General features: G+C 47.7%; 1 protein-coding gene across 2 annotated transcripts in view; it reads left to right on the forward strand.

Moving 5' to 3' along the window:
• The window catches only part of c5h10orf67 (chromosome 5 C10orf67 homolog), a 419,952-nt gene that overhangs the window by 301,141 nt on the left and 93,213 nt on the right, over positions 1–25,598 (forward strand). For both annotated transcript variants that reach the window (XM_085987765.1, XM_085987766.1), the window contains 2 exons: positions 9,983–10,120; positions 25,376–25,464. In XM_085987765.1, the coding sequence (XP_085843891.1) occupies positions 9,983–10,120; positions 25,376–25,464 (227 nt within the window). The remainder of the gene's footprint in view (positions 1–9,982; positions 10,121–25,375; positions 25,465–25,598) is intronic.

Below are 25,598 nucleotides of genomic sequence, written 5' to 3' on the forward strand. Positions count from 1 at the left end.
TATATGGATCAGCAATGCTAATAAGGGCTGATTCTGCACTCCAACTGGGGAAGCTGCACTTGCAGGAACTCAGGTCTGCAATAGGACTACAACATTGTTGCCCACTTGCAGAGCTGTGTTTACTTGTGAATGTGGTTCCCAGTTGGGAGGACAGAATCAATCTTATAATCACCTGTGAAAAATGAACTTCATTGTGAAACTAATTTGCATGAACTACTTGAAATCTGCAAGGTACAATGAGGCTGTTGCACATATAATAATAATTCAACTTTATTGTCATTGTACAATGCACAACGAAATGTGATCTTGCAAGCTCCCATGAGTCCAGTACAAATAACATTAACATTAAAAGCACCGTCCTGGGAGAAGCAAAGCCGCTGTGTCTGTGCGCGCCGCCATTCCATTTCCACCATTCCTCCTGTCCGACAATCTTCAGCCCAACGCCCGGGCCTGCTCACCAGCCGCCCCTCCTTCCGTGACCTTCTCACCAACCGCCCCTCCTCGGGGCTCCTTCCATGACCTTCTGCACCTGGTGTGGAGATGCCGGAGTTGGACTGGGGTGGACAAATGTAAGAAATCACGGGCAGCACGGTGGCATAGTGGTTAGCACTGTTGCCTCACAGCGTCAGGGACCCGGGTTCGAATCCGGCCTCGGGTGACTGTCTGTGTGGAGTTTGTACATTCTCCCCGTGTTTGCGTGGGTTTCCTCCGGGTACTCCGGTTTCCTCCCACAGTCCAAAGATGTGCGAGTTAGGTTGATTGGCTATGATAAATTGACCCTTAGTGTTAGGGGGATTAAATACATGGGGTTATGGGGTTACGGGGATCGGGTGGGATATGTGTCGGTGCAGGCTCGATGGGCCGAAATGGCCTCTATCTGCACTGTGGGGTTTCTGTGATTCTGTGATTCTATGAACACCAGGTTATAGTCCAACAGCTTTATTTGAAATCACAAGCTTTCGGAGCGCTGCTCCTTCTTCAGGTGAAGTGGAGAAATGCATAAAGACACAGCTTATATAGTCAGAGAATCATGTCAGATGTTTACAGGTAACCTTTCCAACTGCCATTTATCACACCTCGGCAGAGAGATAATCACAGCAGTCAAAGGTGTGAATGGTGTCCAAACAGATCAGTCAGGGAAACATTACATCAAAGAACAATGAGGTGGGGTCACAAGGGGTCAAATATTGCAGATGCTGGGGTCTGTATGAAAAACAAAAAAACAGACAAAAAACATTTTTTTTGGCTGGAAATCACAGCAGGTCCAGCCGCATCTGTGTAGAGAGAACAAGCCAATGTCGACTCGAGTCTGGATGACCCTGCATCAGGTGGGGTTACATGTAGCGTGACATGAACCCAAGATCTCGGTTAAGGCCGTCCTCATGGGTGCGGAACTTGGCTATCAGTTTCTGCTCGACGATTTTGCGTTGTCGTGTGTCTCGAAGGCCACCTTGGAGAATGCTTACCCGAAGATCGGAGGCTGAATGTCCTTGACTGCTGAAGTGTTCCCCGACTGGGAGGGAACACTCCTGTCTGGTGATTGTTGCGCGGTGTCCGTTCATCCGTTGTCGTAGTGTCTGCATGGTCTCGCCGATGTACCATGCTCCGGGGCATCCTTTCCTGCAACGTATGAGGTAGACAACGTTGGCCGAGTCACATGAGTATGTACCATGTACCTGGTGTCCTCACGTGTGATGATGGTATCTGTGTTGATGATCTGGCATGTCTTGCAGAGGTTGCTGTGGCAGGGTTGTGTGGTGTCGTGGTCGCTGTTCTCCTGGAAGCTGGGTAATTTGCTGCGAACGATGGTCTGTTTGAGGTTAGGCGGCTGTTTGAAAGCGAGTAGTGGAGGCGTGGGGATTCTCTGACTATATAAGCTGTGTCTTTATGCATTTCTCCACTTCACCTGAAGAAGGAGCAGCGCTCCGAAAGCTTGTGATTTCAAATAAAGCTGTTGGACTATAACCTGGTGTTGTGTGATTTCTTACTTCTGCACCTGGTCTTCCCTGATGGTCACCCCTCCAGGTACTAACCAGGCCTGGCGCTGCTTAGCTTCCAAGCCTTGGCCAGTGACCCTGTCCCTAGTCCCAGGAACAGGAAATATGTAGTAAAGCCTCAAAAATCTTATAAAATTTGGCAATTACTAAATTCAGCATCTTGGGAGCTGACTTGAAAGCTGTACTCCCGGAATTTATGTGTGTACTCTCAGCACAGACCAGGGCCTTATGGCTGACTATTTCTTGCTTAAGTGTCGTGCCAAGCATCCGCCTGTACCACACACAAGTGGCCATGTTTATGTGTGAGCCTTGATGATGGATCTGAAATTACACTGTGGGATAGGGTTGCCAACTCTGGTTGGACGTTGTCCTGGAGATTTCATCACATGACCTCCCGATTCCAACCACCCCATGTCTATCCCCATGGGGCACCACCTGCGCACACCAATTGAAAAGCAAACAGACTCTTCATTACCCGATTGGATGATTCTTGACTGTCAGCCCAACAGTCTTTTTTCCATCTCCAATATTTTTATAACTAACAAACGAAAGTGTTCAAAATATTTTTTTTTTAAACACTTTTTTTTAATGACTGAGTGATTTTTCTCCTTGGTTGCTCGTGGCAGTGTCCTGGAGATTAGCTTTTAATTCCTGGTGACTCGAGGACAATCCTGGAGAGCTAGCAACCTTACTGTGGGATACTAATGTATCTTCCCAAACCCGCAAGCTCTTCCACCTAGAAGGACAAGGGCAGCAGGCGCTTGGGAACACCACCACCTCCAAGTTCCCCTCAAAGTTACACACCATCCTGACTTGGAAATATATCACCGTTCCTTCATCGTCGCTGGGTCAAAATCCTGGAACTCCCTCCCTAACAGCACTTCACAACACGGACTGCAGCAGTTCAAGAAGGCGGCTCACCACTACCATAAGTAAAATGTGACATTTGTACAGAATAATTTCAAAAACATACCCGATTTTCTTTCGATTGAATTATAAGATTCTGTCAGATCTATGCATGGTCTCTATCTCAGTTTTCAATAAGTAAATATTTTGCAATCACACCAAATCCCATCCTTTTAATGCAGAGGATTTACTTAAGGTGTCAGAGCATATGGCAGATTTGAAAATATTTTGTGTATCACTTTGTTCTATGTCCTATTTGACCCTGAGCTGAGCCTTTGACCCCATATCCTCACTGTCACAAAGACCACCTACTTCCACCTCCATAACTTTGCCCATCTCCGCCCCTACCTCAGCCCATCTGCTGCTGAAACCTGATCTATGCTTTTGTTACTACCAGACTCGACTATTCCAATGTTCTCCTGGCCAGTCTCTGATCTTCCACTCTCCATAAACTTGAGCTCATCCAAAACTCCACTGCCTGTATCCTAACTTGCACCAGGTATCATTCATCCATCACCCCTGTGCTCAGAGACCTACTTTGGCTCCTGGTCCAGCAATGCTTCGATTTTACAATTCTCACCCTTGTGTTCAAGTCCTTCCATGGCCTCGCCCCTCCCTATCTTTCTAGCCTCCTACAGTCCTCTGAGAATTCTGGCTTCTGCACTCTCAGTTCCTCCAAAACCATCCCCCACTTCGTTCGCCCCACTATTAGCGACCATGCCTTTGGCCGTCTAGGCTCTAAGCTCTAAAATTTCATCCCTAAACCTCTACACCTCTCTCCTCTCTCTTTTTAAGACACTCCTTAAAGCCTTCATCTTTGACCAAGCTTTTAGTCACCGATCCCAATATCTCCTTCTTTGGCTCGGTGCCAATTTGTGTCTGATTACACACCTGTGAAAACATTGAGTGTGTCCGTCTCCACCACTTCCGTTGGCAGCGAGTTCCAGGTCCTCACCACTCGCTGCATAAAAAAGTTTTCCCTCACATTCCCCTTGTATCTCTTGCCCAAAACCTTAAATCTGTGTCCCCTAGTCCTTGTACCATCAACTAGTGGGAACAGCCTTTCCCTGTCTAGCCTATCCAAACCTGTCATAATCTTGTACACTTCTATCAAATCATCCCTCAACCTCCTTTGCTCTAATGAAAACAAATCCAGCTTCTCCAACCTGTCCTTGTAGCTAAGATCCCCCATCCCCGGAATCATTCTGGTAAATCTCCTCTGCACCCTCTCAAGGGCCTTCACATCCTTCCTAAAGTGTGGTGATCAGAACTGGACGCAATACTCCAGCTGTGGCCTAACCAGTGCTTTATAAAGGTTCAGCATAACTTCTCTACTTTTGTACTCAGTACCTCTATTTATGAAGCCCAAGATCCCATATGCTTTGCTAACCACTCTCTCAATATGTCCTGCATCCTTCAGGGATCTATGCACATTAACTCACAGGTCCCTCTGTCTTTAAAACTGTGCCTCTCCCTGTTCCTTCTGCCAAAATGCATCACCTCACACTTCTATTAAATTCCATCTGCCACTTGTCTGCCCATTCTGCTAGCCTTTCTATGTCCTGTTGGTATCAATCTCACTGTTTGCCATGCCCCCAAGTTTGGTGTCATCGGCAAATTTAGAAATTCTACTTTGTATTCCAATATCCAGGTCATTTATATATATCAGAAAAAGCAGTGGTCCCAACACTGACCCTTGGGGAACACCACTGTCTACCATCCTCCAGTCTGAAAAACAGCCACTTACCACAACTTGCTGTTTTCTGTCCTTAAGCTAATTCCTTATCCAAGCTGCCACTGACCCACCTATTCCATGAGCCTCAATTTTGTTAACCAGCCGTCTATGTGGTACTTTGTCAAACGCCTTCCTAAAATCCATGTAGATAATATCCATTGCATTCCTTTCATCAATCCTCCCTGTTACTTCATCAAAAGATTCAGTTAGATTAGTCAAACATGACCTGCCTTTTACAAATCCGTGTTGGCTCTCCTTAATTAGCGTAAACCTCTCCAAGTGCCTGTTAATTTTTTCCTTGATTATTGTTTCTAAAACTTTACCCACCACTGATGTTAAACTGCAGTTACTAGGATTGTCCTTACACCCTTTCTTGAATAATGGTGTCACATTTGCCACTTTCCAATCCTCAGGCACTTCCCCCACATCTTTGGCTAGCTCCTCCCCCCATTCCCTTAGCAATCTGGGATGCAAGCCATCTGGACCAGGCGACATATCCACTCTAAGCATACCCAGCCTTTCTAGTACATCCTGTCTATCAATTTTTACCCCTTCCATTGTTTCTACCTTTTCCACTGCTACCGATATTTTGTCAGCATCCACCTCCTTAGTAAACACCGATACAAAGTACTCATTGAGTATTCTAGCCTTGCCCTGCACCTCTAAGCATATAACACCTTCTTTGTCGCTAATAGGCCCCACCCTGCCTCTTACTACCCGTTTACTGTTTACATGCCGGTAGAAGATTTTTGGGTTCCCTTTTATGTTAATTGCCAATCTACTCTCATATTCTCTCTTTGCCAATCTTATTTTCATCTTCACTTCACTTCTCCTCTCAACTTATTGTATTTGGTCTGGTTCTCCCTTGAAGAATTCACCTGACATGCATCATACACCCTCTTTTTTTGTTTCATCATCTTCTCTATCTCCCTCGTCATCCAAGGAGCTCTTGCTTTGGTTCCCTTACCCTTCCCTCTTGTTGGAATGTACCTAGCCTGTACTTGGAACATCTCCTCCTTAAAGATCACCCATTGTTCCATTACAGTTTTTCCTGTCAATCTTTGGTTCCATTTTACCCTGGCTAGATCCTTTCGCATCCCATTGAAGTTAGCCCTATTCCAGTTTAGAAGTTCCACTCTAGATTGTTCCTTACTCCTCTCCATTGCTAATCTAAATCTTATGATACGATGATCACTCGTACCTAAGGGTTCTCCCACAGACACTTGGCCGACCTGGCCCATCTCATTCCCCAGCACCAGATTCATCATGGACTCTCTAGTTTTGTTTCAACATCTTCTCTATCTCCCTCATTATCCAAGGAGCCCTTGCTTTGGTTCCCTTACCCTTCCCTCTTGTTGGAATGTACCTAGCCTGTACTTGGAACATCTCCTTAAAGATCACCCTTTGTTCCGTTACAGTTTTTCCTGTTAGTCTTTGGTTCCATTTTATCTTGGCTAGATTCTTTCACATCCCATTGAAGTTGGCCCTATTCCAGTTTAGAAGTTCCACTCTAGATTGTTCCTTGCTCCTCTCCATTGCTAATCTAAACCTTATGACACGATGATCACTCGTACCCAAGTGTTCTCCCACAGACATTTGGTCGACCTGGCCCACCTCATTCCCCAGCACCAGATCCAGCAATGCCTCCTTCCTAGTTAAGTCAAGAACATACTGGTGAAGGAAATTCTCCTGAACACATTTCAGAAATTCCTCCCCCTCCTTTCCCTTTACCCTAGCATTATCTCAATCGATATTTGGATAATTAAAGTCCCCCAATATCACCACTCTGTAGCTCTTGCATATCTCTGTGATTTTCCTGCTGTCAAAATACGCACGCCTGCATTTCCGGATGTCGGGTCTGCCAATGCTGAGCAGACTCGACAGGCAGCGGCAGGGGACCAATTCAAATCATTAGTGGCTTGTTTACAGTCACTTAACAATGCTTTTTTCCCAGCTTTTTGAATTTGACAGGTCGCCCACCAATTTCTCGCTGTGCCTAGATCTCGTCAGTGAAGCTGAGACGTGAGGTCAGTGGCCATTGAATCAGCTGATGAGTTGACAGCTTCAAATGTCAAGTCAAAGCTCCCAGCTGATTGAGAAATGTTCCCTTAACCACTAGCTTCTCTAAACAGCATTTTTAAAAATTCGTTTATGGGATGTGGACATTGCTGGCAAGGCTAGCATTTATTACCCATCCCTAATTGCCCTTGAGAAGGTGGTGGTGAGCCGACTACAGATTCAGAATGCTGCAAGTCTTTACACAAGTCTCCATCCAGTCTGATGTCATTACCTCTCCCACCATTGACCTCTGTCACCTCTGTTGTGTATGTACCTTTAAGAGAATAACTGGTCTCAGACTGCAGTACCGGCAGTGACCACCCCTGTATAAAAGGCGCTAGTGAGCCTCTGTTGTTTTCAGTTTCACTATTGACTTCCATCAGTAAAGACTTGTTTTGTTCAACTCCTGCTGTCCGTGTCTCAATCATTCACGGACGTAATAACCTCTACTTCACCTGCCATCTAGTCCATCAGCATGGGTGCACTTTATACTCTCTCACCTTGGTCCTCAGAATCTGACCATGCTCAGCCCAACACCAGCATCACCAGGCACACCAGCAGCACCAACAACCACACCAACCTCCTCCACAATCACCTGATGCTACACAAGGCATCAGCACCCGACCACATTGCTGCCCAGGACGCCAGGGATGGCCTCACCATGGCCAGATTTACTTCACTTGATGCTGCATACCCTGGCTACCACGTGATGTGCCAGTTTGGCACCACCCCACACCAGCACCATAAAGCACCCCTACACTGTCCAAGCAATTCCTTTCACACTCATCGCCATTGGTGTGGGGGGGCGGCAGGTGGGGGTGGGGGGGGGGGGAGGTGGTGGTATTGTTATTTCTCACCATTCACTGCAACTCACTAAGCCACTTCCAAAGATGCACACAAATCTGGCCATGAACACAAAGGGGGTGATTTTCATTCAGAAGTCGGGAAGGAGGCGGGACTACAACTTTCGGGGTTGTAGTCCCGCCTCCATCGAGATGTGGCCAATCCACGCGATTTTAACTTGATTGACCTTGTTGAGCCCGCCCAGCTGTCAAACACTGACAGTCTTACTTTTAACCTGAGTCCTTCTACACAGACTCAGTTAGAAATCTCACTGGCACAGAAAGCTGCAGGCTGTCACTTTTGACAGTTCGCAGCCATTCTGCTTTCTGTGCCGGTTAGATGATGGACTCCTGAAACCTAGAGGAAGGAAGGCTGAAAAGGTAAGTACAGGTAATTGAAACTTCTTTGCACACTTTAGACACACCAAACACACTTACCTTTGCACTCATGCACCCATCACTCACCTGAACACCGACATCTCGACCCCTCCAAGTCCTTCAACCCGACGGCCCGACTCCTCTAACTTGGCATGGTTTGGAGCCATCGGGAATCTCACACTTCAAGCTTTAAAATAGGGATTAGGCTAAAAACTGCCTGTTAACTATCTGTTAACAGGCAGTTAATTGGCACTAATCCCTCCCCACCTTGGGTAGGCGGGTCCCAGTGCGGGACGGGTACCCGCCTCCTTTGAAACTTACATGGAGGTGGGTTGGGGGCGGGATGGTGTCGGGACCCCCGAATTCGGGACTTTAACCCCCCGCACGCCTCCAATCCCGACTCCACGGGTCAATGAAAATCGACCCCCAAAGTGTTCAAAATAAAGATTTCAATGTTTGACTGCACATTCACAGAAACTTCACATGAATATTGGCTAAAACACCTAAGTGCCTACTCTTGTGTGTTGTTAGTTGGTATGATTGGACTAGGGTGAGGGTATGTGTGAAGGGTGGCTAGTGAGATTGGGGAAGTGATAATGTAGATAAAGAGGGATGGCTGTAGGTGCAAGGTAAGCTAGTGTGAGTAAGGATGTGCAGGAGTAGGGTAGGGAAGGCAGAGTGATGGGGATGTGATGAGTGGCACAGCAGGATGAGGTTGAGTGTGGCTTGGCAGTAACGTTTCGTGATCTACTGAGATCATTGAAAGTTTTGCACCACTGCAGCCTGGTCCTCCTGACGACATCCCTGCTTGTGCCCTCCTGTGCAATGTGCAACCAGGCTGCGTTGGTCTCCTGGGAAGTCTCTTCTGCCCAATGGAAGGGAAGAGAACCTCCCTGCGTGCTGTGACTCCCTCCATAAGCATATGGAGGGAGTCATGGGAGAGCCTGGGTGCAGCTGTGCACCTCTGTGCAGTGCTCGTCAGTGTTTGCAGCACCTCATTGCTGTAGAACACTGACAGAACAAATGTCAAAGTAAATTTGTGCATGGTTCCTTTAAGGAAACCGGCTGATGACGTGTCATCAAATGACATCATGAGACCCGCTTCCTTCAATTGGCCAGGAAACTCGTGGGCTTAACAAGCCCAATCAGGGGAAAGTCATGTTGGAGGGCGGGGTGGAGCCAGCAGCGAGGCCGCTACCCGCCAAGTGGTTGGACTGTGGAGCTAACACAAACAAGTGTCTAGATCTGCAGTCGGCAGATCACAAGTTTCAGGATGGCCTCCCAATGCATTCATTCCCACCCTCATCTTCCTCATCTGTTCTTACGCAGGTTGAATGGTCCTCACAGAGAATGATCACAGTAGGTTTTGCAATCAAAGACATCTGCCACAATGCCAAGCACTCAAGTGGAGAACGTGCAGATTTTAAGCCTTGGGTCTAAATTCTGACAATTTTGAAATGCTGTTATTAGATTGGACAATCACTTTAGGTTTAAAGTGAACTGACCTCCTAATACAGTAATTGGCTAAAGTCACCTGACGAAGGAACAGTGCTCCGAAAGCTTGTGATTTCAAATAAAGCTGTTGGACTATAACCTGGTGTTGTGCGACTTCTCACATTTGTACACCCCAGTCCAGCACCGGCATCTCCACGTCACAGTAATTGGCTTAGTTAGCCAATTTTGAAACTGTACAGAAAACTTTTACCACCCATTCAATCGGGCAGAAATTTTGCCAAAACATGGAATTTCAAACCAGAACATAATTTTATACCAGGGAAACGGGTGGATAATTCACCAAAAACTTGACAATTTAAAAGTCTGTATTTAACCTAGCATTCATGGTCACAAATGATAAAACAACAGAGCCCACTTTGCCATTTATTCATTACAAGTAAAAGAAGAATTCCAACCCATGTTTTCTTTACTTTTATGTACTATCAATTGGATCTTGTTATTGAGTAATAGTAACCCATTGTAAAATTGCTTGTCCTGCGCTGATGTCTCATTTCATTTCAACATGAGATTATTTCTAAATTCACCAAACAGTACTGTTTCCTTTGATGCAGAGGGAAGAGAAGGATCAAACTTCTAAAGAGATGATCCAATCCTTAAAAGAAAAGGAAAGTCAATTACTCCAACAGATAGAAACCTCTGCAATTCAGTTGGAAGTCCTTCTAGTAGAAAAGGAAGTTTGTCCAGCACAGGTAATAAAACATATATTTTCTATTAACATATTAGATAGGGTTTGTTGTAGGAATAAAGGGGAGAGATTCCCTATATGTGCTACGCATAACAAAATCATAAGTATGTTGAAGAATGAGTTTCCATTTTTGTTACAAAGGTATGCAGATAAAATCTTCCCCCAAAATATAGACATCTTTGTAAATCCAGTAATAATGTTTGTGCTTTAGTGTTACTAATTTTATAAAAATAAAAGTTTTTGGATGTCGTTGGCAAGAATTTGTTGGAACTTGTTAGAAAATAATTGTTTTGTAGGAATTGACGAATTCCTAACTAATAACTGAAGTCGACTCAGGAGATCAAATCAAACAGGTCTTTAATGTAAAACTAAACGAGTTCAAACAGTTTGATGAGATCGATACAGGAGAACCACAAAACAGGTCTTAACAAGATGGAGCTTCCACAAGGACTGCCTGGGCAGTTACGTGGTTTGCGACATGACGTCATCGCGTTTGCCCGCGTTTTCCCGCGCTCTTAAAGGGGCCACGCCCCGTGCATACCAACACTATATACAAAACGAAGTAATGTCTAACACAATGGTACAGGCTTAGGCTGGTGTTAGAACATCGTTAAAGGGAATTATGTACAGTTGCCCAGAGTCATTCAGTGGTTCCGCCACATGCGCCCCCCCAGAATTCGCTTTAACAGACAAAGTCAAACGGTGAGGGGGTCTGATGAGCCTGTCGGAATGACTCCTGTACTCCTGAGGTGGAGGCTGCTGGGTGGCTGGCGGTCTGGCGGGCGGTTGCGCTTGGTCTGCCGGAACGGCGATGGGTGGCCGACCTCGTCTCGGCGGTATTGCTGTCTCGACGGGGCGGTCGAGATCCAGATGTGCCGGCTTCAATCGATCAACTGAAATGTGGTCCGGCTTACCACCGACATCTATGGTGAAGGTTTTGTCCCCTGCCTCCAACATGCGGAAGGGACCAGTATATGGGGCCTTGAGTGGATTCCTGTGAGCATCGTGGCGGATGAAGACGTATTCTGCCTTGTGAAGCCCCGTTGGAACGTGCGAACTCTGCAGCCCGTGGTGCGAAGTGGGTACCGGCGCGAAACAGCTGGCCGCCTCCCGGTGACTAGTAAGCTGGTCAGACGCAGACCAAGGCTTCGTCGATTCAGATAGGAAATCTCCTGGGACTCGCAACGGTTGTCCGTACACCAGCTCCGCGGATGAAGAGTGAAGGTCTTCTTTGGGGGCCGTGCGAAGGCCCAACAGGACCCACAGTAGCTTGTCTGCCCATCCAGTGTCCTGGAGGCTGGCCCGCAGGGCGGCTTTCAGCGACCGGTGGAAACGTTCACAGAGACCATTCGCCTGTGGGTGGTAGGCTGTGGTGCGGTGTAATTTGACACCGAGTCCTTGGGCCACTGCATTCCAGAGTTCGGAGGAAAACTGTGGTCCCCTGTCTGAAGAAATATCAGCGGGCACTCCGAAACGGGCGACCCAGGTGGAAATGAACGCCCTGGCCACGTCCGCCGAAGTAGTGGACGATAGGGGAACCGCCTCCGGCCATCTGGTGGTGCGGTCAACCATGGTCAGGATGTGTGAAGAACCATGGGAGGGTGGGAGTGGACGCACCAGGTCCACATTGACATGGTCAAACCATCGCTCCGGCACTGTGAAGGTGGCCAACGGAGCTTTGATGTGACGCTGCACTTTGGCCTTTTGGCAGACCACGCAGGTGTTGGTCCAGTCACGGACATCCTTGTGCATGCTGTGCCATACGAATTTCGCTGACATCAGCTTCTGGGAGGCCTTCATTCCTGGGTGTGACAACCCATGTATGGCGTTGAACACTTTGCGGCGCCAGCCGGCCGGTACGACAGGGCAAGGGTCCTGTACGGAGATGTCACACAAGAGCGTGGTACCTGCCGCATGGACCTTGATGTTGGCCAACTGGAGGCCAGTGACGGTGGTTCTGTAGGCTTGGACTTCTGGGTCCGAGGCTTGATCCGCTGCCATGAGGGTGTAATCGATGCCTAAATGAACCGTATTGACGGTCGCGCGGGAGAGGCAGTCGGCCACCAGGTTGTCCTTACCGGCCACGTGCTGTATATCCATGGTGAACTCGGATACATAGGTTGTAAAGTCTGTGGGTTGTATAGCGAAGTAATACACAGACTACAAGAGTAACTTAAACAGGACTTTACTATTCGAAGGTCAGGGCGAATCTGCCCAATAAATCCTGACACAGCACTTATATACTGGTGTGGTCACTGTCGGTATTACAGTATACAGCAGCCAAGATAAAGTAGTGCCACACCTAAAATAGTTCTCTTAAAGGTGAACGGTTACATACGATAGTTCTCTTAAAGGTAGAACAGTTACATACACTACAATCCTCCCTTTTTAGCTTACAACATACTTATTCCCCATTAACCATATCATTAGAACATATATACAAATTATGTAAAACAGTTCACAGATTCAGTCTCTCTGGAGGTCTCCTGACTCTGTCCAGATAACGCCTCGGTGGTGTAGTAGTTTTCGGCGGGGTAGTAGGTTCTTCCGGCAAGGCCGATTCAGCTTGAAGGACAGTGTCAGGATCATCTGATTCCAGTATTACCAGATCGGAGGTAGGTGCTCTGGGTATCTCTGTTTCTACATTAGCCGTGTAAGGTTGTGGAGTAGGTTGGCTCTTTGTGGATGACCCTATGATCTGGTCAACATGGCGCCTTATTATGCTGTCACCAATGTCCACTGTATACAGCAGCGGCCCTAGCCTTTTTACAATAGTTCCCGGCTGCCATTTCTCGGTACGGTAGTCCCGGGCCAAAACTTGTTGACCTGTCTGAAAAGATCTAGTTGGCCTTTCATTCATGCCCTGGAATTGCCGGTTCTCTACGTCCCTTCTGACGTTTGGCTTAATCAAATCCAGCCGGCATCTTAGTCTTCTATTGAAAAACATCATGGCCGGAGCTTGATTTGTGACCGCATGTGTTGCATTCCTGTACGCCAACAAGAGGTTATCTACCTTATGTTGTAAGTTGATGTTCTCATTACCCATGGCCTTTATGGCCTTCTTGAAGGTCTGGACAAACCTTTCAGCTAAGCCATTGGTGGCGGGATGGTATGGGGCTGACGTGTAGTGCTTGACCCCATTGCTTTTTAAGAACTTCCTGAATTCTTCGGACACAAATTGTGGTCCATTATCAGAACAGACCTGTTCCGGCAGCCCATTCCTGGCAAACATGGCCCTTAATACTGTGATGGTTTTTTCCGTGGTGGTGGAGGACATCTTTATTACCTCCGGCCACTTGGAGTGTGCATCCACCGCTATTAGAAACATTGAGTCCATAAATGGACCAGCAAAGTCGATGTGTACCCTTTGCCAAGGAGATGAGGGCCACTCCCATGGATGCAGAGGAGCTTGTGGTGGCGCGTTTTGGACCTTCTGGCATCCTAGACAACTCTTGGTTATTTCCTCGATGTCTCCATCAATACCTGGCCATCACACAAACGCTCTTGCTAGGTTCTTCATTTTCACTCCACCCAGATGCCCCTCGTGAAGTTCCTTTAGCACCTTATGCTGAAGTTTGGGTGGGATCACCACTCTCGATCCACACATCAAGGTTCCTCGGCACACTGACAGCTGTTCTTTCCGTTGCGAAAATGCTGGCAGTGTTGGTTCGCCATGTGCTGGCCATCCCTCCACTGTTAGACCGTAGACCCGTGAGAGAGTCGGGTCATTTCTTGTTTCATTCTCGATCATCGAATTGGTTACTGGTAGACATTCTACTATGGATGAGTGGAACATTTCTACCGGGTCCATTGTAGCCGCCTCTTCTACTACCGGCAACGGTAGGCGCGATAACCCATCAGCATTTCCATGCTGTTTGGAGCTTTTGTATTCAATGTCATATTGGTGTGCCCCAAGTAACACGGACCACCTCTGTAACCTTTGCGCTGTCATAGTGGAAACGGCCTTGTTAGGGTTGAATATGGACACCAACGGCTGGTGGTCTGTCAGTAATGTGAACTTCTTGCCCTGCAGGTAATGATTGAATTTCTTTACTCCCCACACAAGGCTGAGGGCCTCCCTGTCTATCTGAGCGTAATTTCGCTCCGCGGAGGTCAACGATCGGGACGCAAATGCGACTGGCCTTTCCGAGCCATTTGGTAACTTATGTGAAAGTACTGCTCCAATTCCATAAGGGGAAGCATCACAAGCTAGACGAAGAGGTAACGTTGGGTTGAAATGAGCCAACACTTCCTCAGAGGTAATCAACGCCTTGCTTCTGCGAAAGGCCTTTTTACAGTCCTCGCTCCACTTCCATGGCACTTCTTTCCGTAACAGAGCATTCAACGGATGTAGCACCGTGGATAAATTTGGCAGAAACTTGTGATAATAATTAATCAACCCCAGAAACGATCTCAACTGTGAAACGTTTTCCGGAGCGGGGGCCTTCACGACAGCTTCTATCTTGTCAGGCGACTTGTGCAGCCCCTCTTGGTCAATGACATGACCGCAGTACGAGATCCATTTCTGGAAGAACTCACATTTCTGGCGATTAACTCGAAGGCCATATTCCTTCAACCTGGTGAGCACCAGTTTCAAATTTGTGAGGTGTTCCTCCTCGTCTTCTCCCGTAATCAGGATATCGTCCAAGTAACACTGCGTGCTTGGAACACCTTGTAAGACCTGCTCCATTGCCCTCTGCCAAATTACTGGAGCCGAAGCTACTCCAAAAACCAGTCTATTATAACGATACAAGCCCCTGTGCGTGTTGATTGTGAGATACTGGCGCGACTCTTCCTCGACTTCCATTTGTAAGTATGCCTGTGCCAGGCCTATCTTGGTGACGTGTTGCCCGCCAGACAATGAAGCAAAGATATCCTCAATCCGCGGAAGCGGGTATTGTACCGTGTGAAGCACCGGATTAACTGTGATCTTGAAATCTCCGCAGATGCGGACCTTCCCCAGTCCCCCTGGCTTGTTACTTGATGAAGACTTCATGACGAGAACAATGGGCGTGGCCCACTCACTCCAGTCCACCTTAGACAGTACCCCTGAACGTTCAAGCTCTTCCAGTTCTGCCTCCACAGCAGGTCGTATCGCGTAAGGTACCGATCTGGCTTTGAAAAATTTTGGGCTTGCATGTTCTGCAATCTTGACTTTTGCTTTAATTCCTCTCAGTGTTCCCAGTCCTTGCTGGAATACCTCTTTAGCTTCGTCCAATATTCTGGACAACCGTTCAGGTTTGACCTCTTCCTTCCCGGAATCTACCGTCATTGTGTTTAGTGAATGCCAGTCTATCTTTATTTTCCTGATCCACTCCCGTCCCAGAAGTGGTGGACCTCCCTCGGGCAGCACATACAAGTCCATCCTTTGGTGATCTTTGTCTTTGTATCTCACCTTGACTTCTATCTTTCCGATGGGGTATACTTTGTGCCCCGTGTATGTCTGCAATACTATCTCCGTATCCCGTAGGGGAATATGTTTGAATAACTTTTTGTAATCATGCTTATTCATGACCGTCAACGCCGATCCGGTGTCCACTTCCATCTTCACTTGGACTTTTGCAATCTGTAGTGTGATCCAGATAGTTTGTCGGTCAGCTTCTTTACTCACATTATGAATCCTCAGACTACCCAGTGCCTTGCTGTTGGAGTCTGAGTCCGAATTCTGTTCTTCCGGACTCTTCCCAGTCACCTCATGTACCTTTCTGTACTTCTTCTGCGGTGACTTATTATTGTTGTTCTTCTTTCCTGACCGGCATACCTTAGCTATGTGGCCAAGCTTGCCACATTTCCTACAGTCCTGGTTTTTAACCCAGCATTGGTTCTGGTCATGTGTTGTCTTCCCACAATGAGAACATTTCGTTGTACCCGAAGTCATTTGATCCACACTGAGTACCGCTGTCTTCCGCTGCATTTCCGCCGTGCCTCTCGCTGCGGCTTCGTGCGATGCTGCAATAAGGACAGCCTTATCAAGTGTAAGATCGTTCTCTTCGAGTAGTCGTTTTTGCGTTCCTTCCTTTGACAATCCACACACGAACTTGTCTCGCAATGCCTCTGTCAGATTTCCTCTAAACTGGCAGTATTTCGCTAGTCTACGCAGCTCGACCAAGTACTCCGCGTTGCTTTCCTCTTTTCGTTGCATTCGCCCGTAAAATTTAGATCGTTCTGCTAACATCAGCGGTGCGGGGTTAAAATGATCCTTCAGGACAGCAACAATATTATCGAAAGACTGATCCACCGGTTTAGCTGGTGATAGGAGATGCTTTAATAACCCGTATGTCCTCGCACCCATTGAGTTTAATAAGGTTAGAGCTTTTTCATAATTTGCTATCTTATTAGCTGTACAATATATCTCGATGCGTTCTACATACGTGGGCCAGTCTTCCACCTCGGCATTGAAACCGTTGCTGTTACTATGCTTAGGCATCTTCACACTCTTCCGGAGAAACAACAACAATATTCTTTAACTTTTTTTTTCCAGATGGCGGTTTCCCGCGCTTATCTTCTTTCCCCGCCCACTTTAAAAATGGCGGTTCCCGCTTCTGTCTTCTTCCCCGCCTACTGGCGGCTTCCCGCGTTTCTTCCCCTGGCAGGAGGGGTAAGCTTCCCTCGGGCGACGGCCGCTGGCTTTCGGGTTTGCAGCCTGCGCGTCGGCTTCAGCGCGTTCCCTTCTCTCGGCAGGCAGCCGGTGCTGGGTACAACCCGTTGGCGGCGAACAGTTTCAGCCGCTGGGCTGGATCTCGCTCAGTCTTCCTCGCTCGGGCTCTGTCTCTCCCGCTCGCTCGGGCTCCCAATCGCGCCTCCGGCCCTCTCGCAGTCCGGTGCTTCCCTCCCCGGCTGCGGCTACATTCTCCGCGGTTTATTTATTTTATATCGTCCCGCGCCTTACGATCCGGTCGCAGCGCTTCGTGGCCTCAATCACTGTCTGGCCTTTTTCACCCCAATCGCGCCTCCCAGCTTCTCGCAGTCCGGTGCTTTCCTCCCCGGCTGTGGCTGAGTTCTCTGTGGCTTATTTATTTTTATATCTTCCTGCGCCTTACAATCCCGGTCGCAGCGCCTCGTGGTCGCGGTAGTTGTCCGGCCTTTTTCGCCGTCGCGGTCTAGCCGTCTCACGACGCTCCCCAGCCCGCTTGTACCGCGGCTTCTGCTCCACGCTGCCCCAGTCTCAGCGCCTCTGGGCCCGACTTTTGTCCGGCTCCTTTCCCCCTCGACCGTGGTCGAGTGCACCGCTCTTATCCTCCGTTTATTTGTTTCTATTTTCCCTTTACTCATAGTCACCGTGGCCGACTTGCTTCTCGTGTTGATCGGCTCACTCACCACCGTGGCAGAAGGGACAATCCGTGCCTGTTGCTGATGGAAGACTTCGTGTTTGAAATCTTCCTCCTTTCTTGGTCTGCAGACTCGAGTTTTCTCTCAGCAAAATGACGAGGGCGGGTGCCTCTTCTCGACGCTCGTTTACTTCTTCAGAAGTATTGTTGCCGCAGGGTAAGATCGAACTCGTCGCCACTGTAAAGTCTGTGGGTTGTATAGCGAAGTAATACACAGACTACAAGAGTAACTTAAACAGGACTTTACTATTCGAAGGTCAGGGCGAATCTGCCCAATAAATCCTGACACAGCACTTATATACTGGTGTGGTCACCGTCGGTATTACAGTATACAGCAGCCAAGATAAAGTAGTGCCACACCTTAAATAGTTCTCTTAAAGATGAACGGTTACATACGATAGTTCTCTTAAAGGTAGAACAGTTACATACACTACATAGGTCAGTTGACGTTGCTGTTGGGATGACCACGGTTCGGCGGTCTTGGCCATGGCGAAGGTGAGCGGTTTATGGTCCACAATGGCGGTGAAGGGACGTCCTTCGAGGAGGAAGCGAAAATGGCGGATGGCCAGAAAAAGAGCGAGCAACTCCCGGTCGAAAGTGCTATACGCTCTCTCGTTCCGCCGTAGTTGACGGCTGAAAAATGCCAATGGCTGCCACGTCCCGTTCACCCACTGCTCTTGCACGGCGCCGATTGCGTAGTCTGACGCGTCGGTGGTGAGGGCGATGGTGGCTCCTGGCAGTGGGTGCGCCAGCATAGTCGCATTGGCCAAGGCGCTTTTGGTGTCAGCGAACGTCCGGGCCATGTCATCCATCCAGTCTACCTTATCTTTGCCAGTCTTGCCCTTAAGGGCCTCGTACAGGGGCTGCATGAGTAGTGCTGCCTTAGGCACGAAACAGTGGTAAAAGTTTACCATGCCTAGGAATTCCTGCAGGGCCCTAATGGTTTGCGGGCGTGGAAAGGATGTCACCGCCTCTACCTTCGCTTGTAAAGGAACCGCTCGCTCTGAAGCGATGCGATGCCCCAGGAAATCAATTTGTTGCAGGCCAAACTGACACTTGGCCAGGTTGATAATCAGGCCATGTTGGCTGAGACATCAAAAGAGGGTGCGTAGGTGACAGATGTGTTCTTCTTTATTGGGACTGGCAATGAGAATATCGTCCAGGTAGACGAAGAGGAACTTGAGGTCCCGCAGCACGGAGTCTATCAGGCGTTGGAAAGCCTGGGCGGCGTTCTTCAGCCCAAACGGCATTCTTAAAAACTCGAAAAGGCCGAATGGGGTGATGACTGCGGTCTTCTGGACGTCTTGGGGATGAACGGGGATCTGGTGGTAGCCCGGACGAGGTTGACTTTCGAGATGACAGTGTTCCCTGCCAAATGGGCGGAGAAATCCTGGATGTGGGGGATCGGGTACCGATCAGGAGTGGTGGCATCGTTTAGGCGTCGATAGTCGCTGCATGGCCGCCATCCACCGCCAGGCTTCGGGACGATGTGGAGGGGTGACGACCAGGGACTATTCAATGAGCGAATAATCCCTAACCGTTCCATGGTCGCGAACTCCGCTTTTGCGACCGCCAGCTTGCCAGGTTCCAGGCGCTGGGCCCGCGCGTAGACTGGGGGGCCGTTGGTGGTGATGTGGTGTTCCACACCGTGTTTCATGGCTGTGGAGGAGAACGTGGGTCTGGTCAGGTCGGGGAATTCGCCTAGCAGGCGAGCGAACTCATCCGGAGCCGGAAAAGCACAGGCGACGGTGCGTGACGTAGTGTTACTGCGGTAACAAGGGATAGAATGAAAAGTTGCCGCGTTGACCAACTGCCGGTTCCGCACGTCGACCAGGAGGCTGTTGGCGCACAGGAAATCTGCGCCGAGAATGGGTTGCGAAACCTTGGCCGTAACAAAGTCCCAGTAAAAGCGTTGGCCCCCGAAACCCAACTGCACCCGCCGTCTGCCGAAGGTCCGAATTGCTCCGCCATTGGCCGCTTCAAGGGCGAGGCCGTGAATCCCGGTCTGCACATCGAGGGCGGATGCGGGTAATATGCTGCACTGCGCTCCGGTGTCGCACAGAAAACGACGACCGGAGAGAGTATCGGTGATAAACAGCAACTTGCCCGCATTGCCGATCGCCATCGCAGCCGCGGGGCGTCTGTTAGACCCATTCCTCGGTGTTCGCAGTTGTTTTCTTTTTTGGGGGAAGCTGCAGGGAGGGCGGCAACGTCTCGCTTTCACGCCGAACTGCGCGTGGTAGAAACACAGCCCAGCAGGCTGACGAGCTGGGGCGCCGTCTGTGGGGGATGGGCGCCTCGTGGCGGTGCAATACTGCTGAGTAACAGCGAAAATTTTGTCCGCCTCTGCCGCGAGTGCTGCGCTGTCCTCAACTTCGGATCTGGCCAGGGCGGCTTGCACCTTCTCCGGTAGTTGGCTGAGGAATATTTCCCGGAATAGGAAGCATTCCGGTTCGGAGCCAAGGAGTGTGAGCATTTGGCTCATTAACTCCGAAGGCTTGGAGTCCCCGAGCCCGGGCATAGCGAGCAATTGACGGGCGCGCTCCGCCTTAATGAGCCCGAAAACTTGCAGCAACCGCACCTTGAGGGTTTCATTCTTGCGCTCCGCCGGAGGGTTCTCGAGGAGGCTGACGAGGGCGGAGACCACATAGAGATATTTCGTCTGATCTGCAACGATGTCCCTCAGGGCGAATTGGGCCTCGACCTGAATGAACCACGAAGTTGCTTGCTGCTCCCAGAACTGCGGTAGCTTCAGCGAAACGACATTGGCCTCCATGCTGTGTCCTTTTTGCGAAAAACGTTCACAAAAGATGGGGTCACCAATGTAGGAATTGACGAATTCCTAACTAATAACTGAGTCGGTGCATTGCGTGAAAGCAGAGTTTGGTAAGTGGGAGAGTTCGGGCAAGTGGGAGGTGAGGGGGTGTTTTTGCTCTGTTTTGCTTCCCACTCTCAGACTAATCCAGCATTGCAGAAGCGGAGCAGCGACACAATTCAACCGGACAGGCCCCACAGACAGCATTCAAAAGGGAGGTTGGTAATCAGCTGGTTGGTAGGTCCTTTTCCTTCTCTTCTATACCTTTAAGTTGGTAAGTTCTATTAAATAGTGGTGTAATATATTTCGGGGCAGAGGGCCTTCATAACTAATAATAAGAAATTTAATTAATTACATAGATATGGGTGAACAGGTGATGTGTTACTGTTGCGAAATGTGGGAGCTGGTGGACCCCATTGAGGCTCATGGTGATTACATTTGCGATAAGTGTTTGCTGCTAGAGGAACTCAGGCTCCGTGTTAAAGAGCTTGAGACTGAGCTTCAGACACTGCGACACATCAGGGAGGGGGAGAAGTTCCTGGACTCTATGTTTCAGGAGGTAGTCACACCTATGAAATTAATTAATGCAGATGTAGTCTGTAGTCAGGGACAGGACTGTGTGACTACAAGTGAGGCAGGTACAGGGATCCAGGAGGTAGTGTTGACAGAGACGCAGCCCTTGCTCTTGTCAAGCAGGTTCGAGGTTCTTACTCCCTGTGAGGGCGGGAGCGGGGACTGCAGGGAGGATGAGCAACCTGGCCACAGCACCGTGGAACAGGGGGCCATTCAAGTGGAGGGAGTAAAAAGAAATGTTGTAGTGGTAGGGGATAGTATCATTAGGGGGATAGATAGGGTTCGCTGCAGTCAAGAGCGGGAGTCCCGAAGGGTGTGTTGCCTGCCCGGTGCCAGGGTTAAGGACATCTCATCTGGGCTGGAAAGAAACTTGGAGTGGGAGGGGGAGGATCCAGTTGTCATGGTCCATGTTGGTACAAACGACGTAGATAGGACAAGGAAGAAGGTTCTGTTAAAGGAGTATGAGCAGCTAGGGGTCAAATTAAAAAACAGAACCTCAAGGGTAATAATCTCTGGATTATTACCTGAGCCACGAATGAATTTGGCTAGGATAAATAAAATTAAAGAGTTAAATGCGTGGCTCAAAGACTGGTGTGGGAAAAATGGGTTTTGCTTCTTGGGACACTGGCACCAGTAATGGGACAGGAGGGAACTTGGGATGGACTTCACTTGGCCAGTGCTGGGACTAGAGTACTGGCGAATCATATAACTAGGGCTGTAGAGAGGGCTTTAAACTAATTAGTGGGGGGGAGGTTTCTAGAGAGCAAATAATAAAAATGACAACGGAGAAGGTCATAGACTTAGGTAGCAGTGGGGCAATTAAAAAACAGAACGTGTCAGGAAGGGATAGAAGGTATGGAGTAAAAGGTAAAGTAGTAAAAGGGGAAAAAACAGGAACTAAGTGTCTCAAAACATATTTGAAAGTTCTTTACCTGAATGCACGTAGCATTCGTAACAAAATGGATGAGTTAACGGCACAAATAACTACATATGGGTATGATCTTGTGGCCATTACAGAAACATGGCTGCAGGATGACCATGACTGGGAATTAAACATGCCAGGTTATTTAACAATCAGGAAGGACAGGCAGGAAGGAAGGGGAGGTGGGGTGGCTATGTTAATAAAGGAAGGAATCACTATAATACAGAGAAATGATATTGGATCAAAGGAGCAGGATAGCGAAACAGTTTGGGTGGAGATAAGGAATAATAAGGGGAAAAAACACTAGTGGGTGTAGTCTATAGGCCTCCGAACAGTTGCAACTCTGTTGGACGGAGTATTAATCAGGAAATAGTTGAGGCTTGTAATAAGGGAACAGCTATAATTATGGGGGATTTTAACTATCATATTAACTGGACAAATCAAATTGGGCAGGGCAGCGTTGAGGATGAGCTCATTGAGTGTATTAGGGATGGGTTTCTTGAGCAGTATGTAACTAAACTGACCAGGGGGCAAGCAACCTTAGATTTGGTCCTGTGTAATGAGACAGGATTAATTAAAAATGTCCTAGTAAAGGATTCCCTTGGAATGAGTGACCATAACATGGTTGAATTCCATATTCAATTAGAGGGTGAGAAGATTGGATCGCAAACAAGCATGCTGAGCTTGAATAAAGGAGACTATGAAGGTATGAGAGTGGAATTGATTAGAGTGGACTGGGAAAATAGATTAAAGGGTAAGACGGTACATGATCAGTGGTGTACATTTAAGGAGTTATTTTACAACTTCCAAAAAATATATATTCCACTGAGGAAAAAAGGGTGTAAAAGAAAAGATAGCCATCCGTGGCTAAGTAAAGTAATTAAGGATAGTATCCGACTAAAAACAAGGGCATATAAGGTAGCCAAATCTAGTGGGAGGATAGAAGATTGGGAAGCCTTTAAAAGACAGCAAAAAATAACTAAAAGATTGATTAAGAAAGGGAAGATAGATTATGAAAGTAAATTACCAAAAAGTATAAAAACAGATTGCAAAAGTTTCAATAGTTATATAAAAAGAAAAAGGGTGGCTAAAGTAAATGTTCGTCCCTTAGAGGATGAGACCGGGAAATTAATGGTGGGAAACATGGAGATGGCAAAAACGCTGAACAAATATTTTGTATCAGTCTTTACGGTAGAGGATACTAAGAATATCCCAACACTGGACAAACAGGGGGCTCTAGGGGGGGAGGAGCTAAATACGATTAAAATCACTAAGGAAGCGGTACTTGGTAAAATAATGGGACTCAAGCCGGATAAATCCCCTGGACCTGATGGCTTACATCCTAGGGTCTTGAGGGAAGTGGCGGTAGGGATTGTGGATGCATTGGTAATAATTTTCCAAAACTCCCTGGACTCAGCAAAGGTCCCGGCAGATTGGAAAACTGCTAATGTAACACCCTTATTTAAAAAGGGTAGTAGGCAGAAGGCTGGAAACTATAGACCTGTTAGCCTAACATCTGTGGTTGGTAAAATGTTAGAGTCCATTATTAAGGAGACAGTAACGGGACATTTGGATAAACATAATTTAATAGGACAAACTCAGCATGGTTTCATGAAGGGGAAGTCATGTTTGACAAATTTGCTTGAGTTCTTTGAGGAAGTAACATACAGGGTGGATAAAGGGGAACCAATGGACGTAGTGTATTTAGACTTCCAAAAGGCATTTGACAAGGTGCCACACAAAAGATTATTGCTCAAGATAAAAAATCACGGGATTGGGGGTAATATTCTGGCATGGGTGGAGGATTGTCTCTCTAACAGAAAGCAGAGAGTTGGGATAAATGGTTCATTCTCAGACTGGCAATCAGTAACTAGTAGTGTTCCGCAGGGGTCAGTGCTGGGTCCCCAACTCTTTACAATCTATATTGACGATTTGGAGGAGGGGACCGAGTGTAACATATCAAAGTTTGCAGATGATACAAAGATGGGAGGGAAAGTAGTGAGTGAGGAGGACATAAAAAACCTGCAAAGGGACATAGATAGGCTAAGTAAGTGGGCAGAGATTTGGCAGATGGAATACAATACTGGAAAGTGTGAGGTTATGCACTTTGGCAGGAAAAATCATAGAGCAAGTTATAATCTTAATGGCAAGAAACTGGAAAGTACTGTAGTACAAAGGGATCTAGGGGTCCTGGTGTACGAAACTCAAAAAGTTAGTATGCAGGTGCAGCAAGTGATCAAGAAGGCCAATGGAATGTTGGCTTTTATTGCTAGGGGGATAGAATATAAAAACAGGGAGGTATTGCTGCAGTTGTACAAGGTATTGGTGAGACCGCACCTGGAATACTGCATACAGTTTTGGTGTCCATACTTAAGAAAATACATACTTGCGCTCGAGTCAGTACAAAGAAGGTTCACTCGGTTAATTCCGGGGATGAGGGGGTGGACATATGATGAGAGGTTGAGTAGATTGGGACTCTACTCATTGGAGTTCAGAAGAATGAGAGGCGATCTTATTGAAACATATAAGATTGTGAAGGGGCTTGATTGGGTGGATGCGGGGAGGATGTTCCCAATGATGGGTGAAACTAGAACTAGGGGACATAATCTTAGAATAAGGGGCTGCTCCTTCAAAACTGAGATGAGGAGAAACTTCTTCACTCAGAGGGTGGTAGGTTTGTGGAATTTGCTGCCCCAGAAAGCTGTGGTAGCTACATCATTAAATAAATTTAAAACAGAAATAGATAGCTTCCTAGAAGTAAAGGGAACTAAGGGTTATGGGGAGCGGGCAGGAAATTGGACATGAGTCTAGGTTCGGAATGGTCGTGGCCCTGTGGGTAGTGGAGCGGGCCCAGGGGCCGTGTAGCCTGGTTCTGCTCCTACTTCTTGTGTTCTAATTCAGTTAGATTTCAGGAGATGGTTTTATTGCTGTTCCTGGCTAGGGTGGAGATCGCCTTTACAGAAGGTAAGTACTGTAGAATATATAGGGATAGAGTGATCTCCTGGACGAGTTTCGATTGCCTAGATGGGTCGGAGAGGAATTTCCCAGATTTTTTCTCCCAAATTGGCCATTGTTTTTTTTTTTACCTATTTTTTTGCCTCTCCCGGGAGATCACATGGGTTCGGGTGGGATGGAGAGTGATAGTATATTTGAGGTTAGGATCAGATCAGCCATGATCTTATTGAATGGTGGAGCAGGCTCGAGGGGCCGATTGGCCTACTCCTGCTCTTATTTCTTATGTTCTTATGTTCTTTAGGTCGACTCAGGAGATCAAACCAAACAGGTCTTTAATGTAAAACTAAACGAGTTCAAACAGTTTGATGAGATCAATACAGGAGAACCACGAAACAGGTCTTAACAAGATGGAGCTTCCATGAGGACTGCCTGGGCAGTCACGTGGTTTGCGACATGACGTCATTGCGTTTGCCCGCATTTTCCCGCGCTCTTAAAGGGGCCATGCCCCGTGCATACCAACACTATATACAAAACGAAGTAATGTCTAACACAATGGTACAGGTTTAGGCTGGTGTTAGAACATCGTTAAAGGGAATTATGTACAGTTGCCCAGAGTCATTCAGTGGCTCAGCCACAGTTTTTCATTTTCATGTTTCTTCACAAAAGGAAATTGAGCTTCTGGATGGAGATCAAGCCATTGAAAAGTTGCAGACACTCAAGAAGATAAACAAACATCAAAAAGAACTTATACAGGGGTAAGTGACCTAGAATGATATGTGATGCATGCAGCTCAGTAGCGCAACACATTGGAGCCTCAGCATTTCACTATTTTCTTCTACATAGCATGTAGCTATTTTTAGCCATATTGCTGTGTTGACTAACAAGCATA

Source organism: Somniosus microcephalus, chromosome 5 (genome assembly GCF_052327205.1).
Source record: "Somniosus microcephalus isolate GS21.2 chromosome 5, FLI_Smic_1.0, whole genome shotgun sequence".
Classification (NCBI taxonomy): domain Eukaryota; kingdom Metazoa; phylum Chordata; class Chondrichthyes; order Squaliformes; family Somniosidae; genus Somniosus; species Somniosus microcephalus.